Consider the following 11,115-nt stretch of genomic DNA (forward strand, 5'->3'; position numbering starts at 1 on the left):
GTTCTGTATGAACGGTTTCAAGAAACTTTTAGACCAAGCGGTGCGGGACACCGTTTTTGTCGTTAATGGTTGTTCTTACAAATTGAAGGCATGGCTATGGGCTCTCCACTTGGACCCATCTTCGCCTGTATCTTCGTGTGCTCGCTGGAAGAGCACATGCTTGATACTTGTCCCCATCCACTATTTTACAAGCGGTATGCAGACGACACGTTTGCACTTTCTAGAAGTCGGTTTGACGCCGAGAGGCTTTTGACTTTCATCAATTCATTTCACCCTAATATTAAATTCACGATTGAACACGAGACTAACAACCAGTTACACTTTTTAGATATTTTTATAACTCGATCCTCTCAAGGCTTCGCTACTTCTGTTTTTGGAAGAAAGACATTCACTGGTCTTGGTACCAATTTTTATAGTTTTTGTTCTCTTGATTTTAAGATTAATTCCATATTAACCATGCTTCACCGAACCTTTGGTTTATCCTCTAGTTGACAAGCTTTCCACAATAAAATTATGTTCTTGCAAAAATACTTTAGCAGCAGCTGCTTTCCCACCTACTTATTCTTTAAACACATCTCCAAATTTTTAAATAATATTTTTGTTCCACGCCATCCTACTCCTCACGTTCCTCAGTTACCTTTCTATTCCAGTCTTCCTTTTATTCGCGATACAGCCTTTAATAATGGACTCCAATCTTTAATATCCCGTTTTCTCCCTGTCGTATAAATCAAAATTATACACACATACCCACTGAATATCGGCAGCCTTTTCAGCTTCAAAGACCGTTTGGATCCTTTGATTATCTCGTGTGTTATTTATAAGTTTACTTGTCCTCGGTGTAATCGAGGAACCTATACTGGATCGATACATAGGTTACTTAATGTCCGAATCGACAGTCACAGAGCTGTCAGCTATAGAACTGGCACTAAACTTTCAAATCCCGAATTTTCCAACATAAGGGATCATGCCAATAAGCGCAAAGATTCCATTCAGTATAAGCTTTTAACAATTAGTGAATCATTGCTTATTAAAAAACTGGTCCCCTCGCTGAACACCCATGCCACGACTACACCTCTTTATCTCTCGTAAACTGTTTATGTTTTTGGTCAGCCCTTCCTCTGCCTCCACACTTAACGGTTGGCCCTTATTCATATTTTTAGCCGTGTTTGTTGTAGTGTAACTTATTTTGTGTATTTTAATATTTGTCACTTATTTTATTCTGCTAATTAGGTATTATTACTTTGTTGCTGGAAAATGTTGGCTGCGAATCGTTGCAACTAAATAAATATGATTTCCTTGAACTGTTGGTCTGCTTCTCCTGCCTGCATTGCATTGTTGAGTTTTGAGACACCTCCGCCTCTTCAATATATATATATATATATATATATATATATATATATATATATATATATATATATATATATATATATATATATATATATATATATATATATATATATATATATACATTTATGTACATGTGTTGTAAGTTTATGAATGACTCTGTTCGTTTACTTTAAATACGACTTTTTGACAAAAATATTTTAGGGTAAGGGTCACCATAGCATCTGTCCTTACATTTTTCAGTTCGTTGATAAAAAATCATAGCCTTTTTTCTGTGTAATTTGGCCATACGCGGTTAACTGATTTCTCATTAAGCTTTACAAATAATTTGTCACTTAGCATCCGTTCCAAAACCAATTATCGTACATTATGAACAGAAGTATAGCGCACATAAAAACTCCAGCCAATACAAACAGAATACTTTGGATCACTACAGATGTAACGTTTTTAGAGATGCGGTTTGCATTACTTCCGATCTAGAAATATGAATTATACTCTGTAGATAATGGATAGCTATATTGTTGATAAAAATGACATTAATGCTTGAGCAATTGAATAATAATCTAAGCAATGATACACTTAGGAACAAAGAGGAAGTGAGAGAAGAGAAAAACAGAAAACGAGAGGAGAATGGAAATGAATACTCAGTCGCCCATCGCGTTCTACACGTTTTTACGAGTAAAGCCATTTGATATGATAATAGCATTCGCTACTTGCAGAGTGAAAACTTTTCACCGCAAACCCTCTGACTCGCTTTAATCTGCAGCGCTGCGTTTGCCAAAAGGAATAATATTTACCTGTTCATCTTAGGATAACACAAACAGATTGTGTTCCCTGCAAACTGATATGAATTACGGATGTTATCGAAGAAGGGGCAAAGTCATGTTTTTACAAGTGTCCGTTTTTGTGTGTCGAGTGATGCTTTACCAATGTTTGAGAGATGCTGATGAAACCTTTCACATTCACCGGGTGACCCCGACAAGAAGAATAACTTCTGGGGAGTATCGATGAAGACTCGACGATCATGTTAAAGATTGTTCGATACTTTGGAAATAGGAAGTAGGAACCCTACACCGTTATTAAGTAACCATTATGTAGGATTTTTCATCATTGTTTTTCCTTGACCAACATAACCGATGGGGTAAAAAAACTACTGTACTGTTGTCTAAGAAAATATATAACGGACGCACTCATAACACATCCTCCAAGACTTTATTTTAAATCAGAGTATAATGGTGTAATTGAGTTATGGAAAAACTCAGTAGCAATTCAAAATGAAAAGTTTCGGTTGGTCATAAGTGGTGATTGAAAGACAAACATCACTTGTATACTGAAACGGAAATTTCAAGCTTCTCTCAACACAAAAAAGAAAAATCATGGACCATTCAACGACAAGATCACGTCAGAAAAACAGGTGGTGTCAAAGGTCACTGTTGTTACACCAGATTTTAACTATTCTGTTACAACATTAGCGTGTATAAAACATCGATGGGTCTTCGGGGAGAGTAAGTGAAGGAAATCAAATTTTGATTTTATGTTTAGTTGTGTTTCCTAAACAAATGAGCATCTGGTCCCTCGCTTACGACAGAGAGCGAGAATCTCACACGGATACGCTCATAGATAGAGAGATATGCACGATAGGTCGGTACATAGAGAGAGAATTCTACACCAGATGTCAAACTAAGCGGTACAGAAAAGTCAGAGTAACAAAGTATACGCTAAAGTGTTGACTCACCTCTCGTTTTGAGGACCATATTCTTGAGGGACTGATGGTTTGTTGAGTATCATTTGTAGATAGAAAGATCTGATTCTGAGTTGAATCTTTCCGAGACTTTTCCGAGATTCGATGCGTCGACATGAGAGTTCGGAAAAGATGTGATACTCGAGAAACACTGATAAAGTGACGTCATGCAGTTAACTGAGTAGGATATTGTATCTGTCGAATATTCATCTACATCGTAAACATAACTAAAATTCCCCCTCGACATGAGACCACCTTGACGTGGTGAGGGGGCTCTTGAACCCCAGGAATTTGTTTCTGGGTTCGAGTCCAAGAGTCTCATATACCATCATATATTATTTTGGATTAAATTTGTGGAATTTTCCACTTTTAGTAAAATTTACTGGACCCGATAAACAGGAAAAGATATCATAGCTGGGAATGGGTTTATATCCGAAGCTAAATAGTGAGAACTGTGGTAGGACCATCAACTGCTCGATAATGTTCAGACCCGAGAGTTACCAGATTGGTAGCTCAAAGGCGGAACTATTTGTTAGGACTGGACCACGGATTCCAGGGGGGTCTGGTTCTATGGATAGGACTCTTGGCATTCTATCCGGTTTGCCCATAACATGATTAGGATGGGGATGATTGTATTCTTGTAATACTCTTTAGTCCTAGCAAGCGGGTTTGGCTTACACTTGGGCCACTCTAATCATGTTGTGCCATCCCCTTTGGGGTAGGGTAGGGAGCGGACATTTGGGAGTCAGTTCTCACTTGTGCCATTAGTGGAAGATTAAAACTCCATGAAAAGCTGATGATATCTTTTTAAGGTTTTCAGGTTATTTTTTTTTTCTCCTTCCTCAAATCTTTATGCAAAGTGAAAATAAAGATTCGAGTACCCCTGGGCCCTTTGATGGTAGTGACTCGGCACAGATGACGACCGATGGAACCTCTTGTAACACCCTTTCTTTGGAAAAAACAAACAAGAATCCAAATATAATCACACTGGAACCTTATGCTCCAGTACACAACAAATAAAAAAAAAGTAAATATCAACTTGACCCAACCTTGACTCACTTCGACTCCCTCTTTGGAAGTAGAAGTTGGTCAAGGTTTCTAACCAAGGAAACAGAACAGCAAATCTCAGCCCTGAAGTTGGAAAACTTCTTATTAAAAAGACACTCAACGACAGAAATGTCGTTTAGACAAATAAAAATGAAGACGTGGCTTATAGAAGCCACAACAAAAAACCAGTCTGAAGACTATCTATCAATAAAAAGTGTTGACAATGTAAATATAAAAGTAAAGAAGCATGACACTATGAACAGCATTCAGGGTACTATTGTACTTCCTGAAAATAATGACGAACCGGTTAACAAAAATATACTGTTGGACTCTCTTAAAATGAGATATACCAAAATCCAAGACTGTGAGGTATATATAATACCAAGTAAACAAAATAATTGTACTGGGATGTTCAAGGATGGACCATAATTAGTAACAGTTTTTATTGCCAACGATAGGTTTCAACCTGAAATATATATTCCATGTAATAAAAAATAACACAATCCAACCAGCTATACAAATCTTGAATTTTCCCTAATTTTCCCGATTTAATTATCAAAAAAAAATATTTGTCCTTAATACAACCCTTCTAGTAATGTACATGAACAATCCATATTGATATGTATATTTCTAACAATAACTATGTTTATAGCAATGTAAATAAATACCACTGTAAATTATGGTACTGTAGCCACTAAAGCACTCGGCATCAAATTAAATGTACTCATATCATTAAACATTACTGTATATATACATAGAATCCAATTACCAATAAGGGCAATTCCAATTGAAATATCATATAACATCCATAATACACTGTATTGCACCCACTTCAATGGCCTCACTATCACAGGCCTTGAACCCCAGTAGGAGATTGCCAAACACAAATATCCCATCACCTGCCGGCCTTATATGTCACTAACTTCATTCTTGTGTCTACATCTACAAGATTAACACCTGCCACCACCAGCCACCACCACTCAACATAATAGGCAGTACCAGAGTGGTTAGCAAATTTTACGGCAGTTCGCCCGCTAACCGTGCGACACTGAGATCTGGGTAAGACAAAAGATATTCCAGATGCTTAATAAGTTACAACTCGCTCCAACCCACATCAACATTTTTTAAACAAATATATCCTTATAGTATTATAAAGTTTATCATGTTAATGATACACTCCCCCACCATTAGTGACAAATTACCGATACCCTATCCAATAGGGTAAACTACGTATGATTACATTGTTCTTCTATTGGTAATAACACCACCAACCTGTGTACTGATCTACACATAATCTTATCCACTTCACCATCATATCCCTTCCCATGCTTTATAATCTTATACCTTAAATCAACATCACGGACACCATCTTGTCCTGGATCAGCTCTAATCACCTGTGCTAGTTTCCATGCCCCCCTCACAACATTACTATCTTGCACAAGTACCACATCTCCAACTCTTACATTCCTCCTTGTTGAAAGCCATTTCTGCCTGATTAACAATGATGGAAAATAGTCTCGTTGCCACTTTTTCCAGAAGGATTCTATTCTATTATACTTTGTATAAACTTTAATCTCCTTTTGTGATCCCCACTAATATCGTACATCCCACTTGGACAAAAGCAAGTGGACCGACCAAGCAACAGATCATTGGGACAGAGGTAGCCCCCCAACTCTAAACTAAATCCAGGTTTTGTTCCAATTGGTCTTTCATTCATCAGATTAGCAATACCAAACAAAGCAGTTTGTAACTCTCCAAAATTCAACACAGAATCTCCCACACTAATACAAAGACACCTTTTGACAGATTTGATCAGTGCTTCACTTGCCCCATTATACCAAGGTGCGTCACTGGGCATATTAAAGATCCAAGTTACCCCTTCCTTTTCTCCAATGGTTTCTATTTTCTTGCTTGCTGATATCAACTGAGTTCCCTTATCTGAATATATAACTTTAGGAGCTCCTCTAATAGCAATAAACCTTTGAAATGTGGTCAGAAAATCATCAGTACTGTACCCTTCAGCCAAATCCAAGTGAACAGCTCTAGTAACTAAACAGTTAAATATAACACCAAAGGCTTTACCGTGAGTTCTCTTTTTAACTGTGTCTCTTATTGTTAAGGGTCCAAACAAATCTATGGCTGTGTAATAGAAAGGTGGAGCAGGTTTCATTCTTTCTATCCTCATTTGACCCATGCATTGGTCTTCTAATTTCTTTGTTAACTTCCTACATGTCACACATTGATTTTTATTGCCTTTATTATTTTTCTGGCCCTGGAATCCAGAATTTTCTTTGTAATTTTGCCAAAGTAGTCTCTATGCCTGCATGGTCAACCCCATGTACATATGATATATACAATCTAGTAACTGGATGATTTACTGGTAGCAACATATAGTCTTCTCTATTCCAATTTTCCTTTAGCCACTTAGAAATTCTTTGTCCTACTACTATGACTCCATTCTTAATTGAAGGTCCTAATCTTCTGAACTTCACTTTCCAATCAGTCATGTCCCTTTGCATCTCTCTAACCCACATTAGTTCTGCTTTAATAATTCCTTGAACTGTTGGTTCCATCAGCATGCCCTTGAAGGATCTACATTTGAAAACATTCATTACCCTGCATGTAACTCTTAGTAGTTTGTAATAATCACTAAATATATTAACATCAATCATGTATATAACATGGTTCTGACTTACTTTAGCAACAGCCATGACAACACCTACTCTATCAGTTAGTTCATTTTCACAATTTTGTTTGATAGGCCATTTTGAAATTGGTAATTTAGGAATTTTGGTCCATTTTGCCAGGCAGAATTTTCACCAATTTTTTATGGACTACACGGTTTAGAGGTCATATCTGCAACATTTTGAATTGAATCAATCCACCACCATTCCCTTGAATCAGTTTTTATTTGTATCTCTGCAATGCGTACAGCAACAAATGTGTTGAATCCATGGGACTCCTTTTGAATTTGTGATCTTACAATTGTTGAGTCAACTATGTGATAGACTGACTCAAACTCCCATGAAAACTCCTTTACTATGAGTTCTCTCATCCTAGCAGCTATGAGAGCACCACATAATTCCAGACGAGGAATAGACATTTGTTTCACTGGTGCAATCTTATTTTTCGCCATTATCAGACTTGATTCAAACTTATTATCACTGATTTGCCACCTCACATATGCACAAGCCCCATATGCTTGCGTGCTACCATCAGAAAATATTACTAGGTTCGGCTTACCAAAAGCATTAGATGGCTTTAAGGGTCTTCTAAAAGTTAATGACTCCAGTCCATACAATTCTTTGAAAAACGCTTTCCATTCGTTCATCATGGAATCATCAAGTGGATCATCCCACTTGATTCCACCACCATTCGAGTTACTTTTGGAAATCATGGATCTCATCAAGATCTTAGCTTTGAGTAATACTGGTATAACCAACCCTAATGGATCATACAACGATGCAATTTGACTCAATATCTTTCTGCGTGTTAATATTTCTGGAAATTTATAATCAAATTCACCTATATCTAAATTTGGACCACTCCTAACCTTTCTTATTCTTGGTGTAAAGTTGAGTCTTACAGCAAAGGAAAAATAGTCATCTACAGGATTCCATTTTAAACCTAAGATTTTCTCACTATCAGATTCTGTTATTCTTATATTGCAGTTTTCATAATGCCCGCTGACTATCCAGTGTTTTATTCTGAAACTTCCCTGCGACAATACCCTTTCAGTATCCTGTATTAATTTGATTGCGTTCTCAATGGCATCAGTAGAATACAGTATATCATCTACATACGTATTATTAAGAAACATATCTTGCACCTCCGGGGATTCCTTACTGAATTGTTCTACTGTATGTCTCAAAGCTACCATAGCTATAGTACCACTGGGCCTATCTCTAAATGTTACTGTGGTAAGAACATACTGATCAGGTGGCCTACTATCATCCAAGTCCCTCCATACAAATCTATGTGTATGTTCATCTAGTGTGCTGAGTTTTACAGTATGGTACATCTTTGCTATGTCACCCACTATGGCTATATTATCTTGCCTAAATCTACACAACACTCCCAGCAAACTGTTCAAAATATCAGGCCCCTTAGCCCAAAAATCGTTTAACCTCTGTCCCATATAAGATGCTGAAGATTTGAAGACAATGCGCACTGGGGTTGAACTAGATTCTGGCTTCAACACCTGATGATGATGAATATAGTGAACTGGGCCATTGTACTCTTGAATCTCCTTATTAGTTAATTTCCTAGCTACTCCCCTTCTAACCATATCTTCAATCTCTATATGATATTTCATTGCATACTCATTCCCAAGTTTCCTTAATCTATTCTCTGTTGTTCTTAACCTGGCATTTGCTACCTTTATGTTATTTTTCAAATGATTTGGATCTCTTATCCAAGGATGCCTTACAAACCAGCGTTTCTGTTTCTCGTCATACGTTAATCCTTCCTCAATCAATTTCATTTCCTTTCCTTCTTTCAAACTTACATAATTGGGTCCAGGACAACCTCTGCACATACATTTGATACATTGTGGATTACACCTTGTTCCCATTTCTTCTATGGCAAAAAATCTATCTAACTGATCCTTTAGATTTTCTGTTGGCTCAATATTGATTTCATTCAAATTTACTGAACTTGAAAGTTTATGAATTCTCACAAACACATGATTACTAGTATTAACTTGATTGGTAATTTCATCATGTCTACCACGTATGCTGAACCCAAACTGATTTTCTAGCAACTGGAAACCCTTATTTGTTTCAACAACCCTTGGCAATATTTCACAATAATTAGCACCAATAAGCATATCAATTTCCCCATGTGGGCGATTCAGCTCTAAGTTTGATATTCCCTCAAAAAGTTCAGATACCCTGGATAAGTCTACTTTCTTGATTTTGGCTGTTATTTCATTAATACCAACAGCATTCACATTCCAAACCTTACCAGATTTATCAATTAGTGGTACACAATATTCATTGCTTGAGTGATGTTCAACTGCATTGCCCACTTTGATCATGGATAAATTTATATGCTTTCCACTTAAACCCAATTTCTTAGCCATCCTATTTGTTATAAATGAAATATCCGCTCCTGGATCCCACAGTATATTAACAGGCATGTTCTTACTATTCACCATACTGATATTCAACAACACTGCAAATCCCTTTTCTGATATCGCTTTGTGAATACTATTTTCTACTCTATCGGAATGCAACAGTGGATGATGATTATGATTGCATGGCCCTTTACCTTCAATGATGACATCACACAATGTACCCACCTTGCAGCTACGAGCAGGATGATGTCCCCTTAGACACCTAAAACATATTCCATTACCCTTTATAATCTCAAATCTTTCTTTGCTACCACAACCATTAAATTTGTGACATTCTATTATATCATGACCAATTGAATTGTGTAACAGGCATCCTATCCCCTTACTATCTGCCTTAGGTTTAATACCTTTCACCATTTCTGTCAAGTTAACAATACAAGATTCAAATTCCTTATTTTTTATACTTTGTTCTTCCCCGATTTTTTTCACCAATTTTATCAATTCCGATTTATTCTCAACTGTGCTGTCAACATGATGGACTGTTGCCGTATTATCACTACCGCTACTCCTAACATTAGAATTCATATATTCCAAAATTTTTCTCTCCTTCTGTAAGAACTTCAACAACTCAGGAAACAGATTGCTAGTTACTGATACCTCATCTGCTTTAATTACCCATTCTCTCTTTTGAAGTGAAGGTAAAACCTTTTCTATATGGCTGACAACGTTTGCACTATTAAGTTCATCAGAGAGATTTGCCTTTTTTAAATCAAGCCAACATTGCTCAACCTGATCGACCATTTTGATAAATCCTTTGGTATCATCATCATAAATTTTCTTTAGAGACCTAAGCTCACCAACCACTAAGTCTACAATCTTTCTTGAATTCCCAAATTTATCATCCAAACGTTGAATCATTTCATCATAATTACCCTCTGAGCCCTTCACTGCTTGAAGTGCTTCTCCACTTAGACACATTTTGAGAGCATATGGATCAGTGCCATATATACTCTTAACTAAATTCTCATAATCTTCCTTAAAAGTTGGATAGTTTCTTAAATTACCTTCGAACATTGGTGGTTCAAATTTCTTTACTTTAACCTTCGATTTATCTGTTGCCTTTACATCCTGGACACCTTTGAATATTTTTGCACTTACTTCACATTTTAATCTTTCACTGTCCAGAATATATTGCTGGGCTGCTTCTTCTAAATTACTACCGGCTAGCTTATCCTCGTTTTCACATATAAATTGTATCAGTTCATCATTTTGATACTCTAGGCATTTAAAGGCTTCAACCATTTCCTCATAGTTCTTCGTAAACACTGATAAATCATCACCTCGATTGATTCCTTCATTGCACATAGTTACCTTCCTGGTAAACTTCCTTTTGCTGATTGCCCTCTTCCTCTTCAGGGCGACGAGTTCCTCTTGCACACCCATGGCGGTTGAAGTTGAAATGTACTGGGAGGTTCAAGGATGGACCATAAGTAGTAACAATTTTTATTGCCAACGATAGGTTTCAACCTGAAATATATATTCCATGTAATAAAAAATAACACAATCCAACCAGCTATACAAATCTTGAATTTTCCCTAATTTTCCCGATTTAATTATCAAAAAAATATATTTGTCCTTAATAAAACCCTTCTAGTAATGTACATGAACAATCCATATTGATATGTATATTTCTAACAATAACTATGTTTAGCAATGTAAATAAATACCACTGTAAATTATGGTACTGTAGCCACTAAAGCACTCGGCATCAAATTAAATGTACTCATATCATTAAACATTACTGTATATATACATAGAATCCAATTACCAATAAGGGCAATTCCAATTGAAATATCATATAACATCCATAATACACTGTATTGCACCCACTTCAATGGCCTCACTA

General features: G+C 36.5%; 1 protein-coding gene across 1 annotated transcript; it reads right to left on the reverse strand.

Moving 5' to 3' along the window:
• Nucleotides 1-6,959: 6,959 nt before the first annotated feature.
• Nucleotides 6,960-10,652, reverse strand: LOC136839436 (uncharacterized). Its single transcript, XM_067105494.1, has one exon. The coding sequence runs from the start codon at nucleotides 10,650-10,652 to the stop codon at nucleotides 6,960-6,962; it is 3,693 nt and encodes a 1,230-aa protein (XP_066961595.1).
• Between the last annotated feature and the right edge of the window lie 463 nt (nucleotides 10,653-11,115).

This window comes from Macrobrachium rosenbergii, chromosome 1 (assembly GCF_040412425.1).
Source record: "Macrobrachium rosenbergii isolate ZJJX-2024 chromosome 1, ASM4041242v1, whole genome shotgun sequence".
NCBI classification, from domain to species: Eukaryota; Metazoa; Arthropoda; class Malacostraca; order Decapoda; family Palaemonidae; genus Macrobrachium; species Macrobrachium rosenbergii.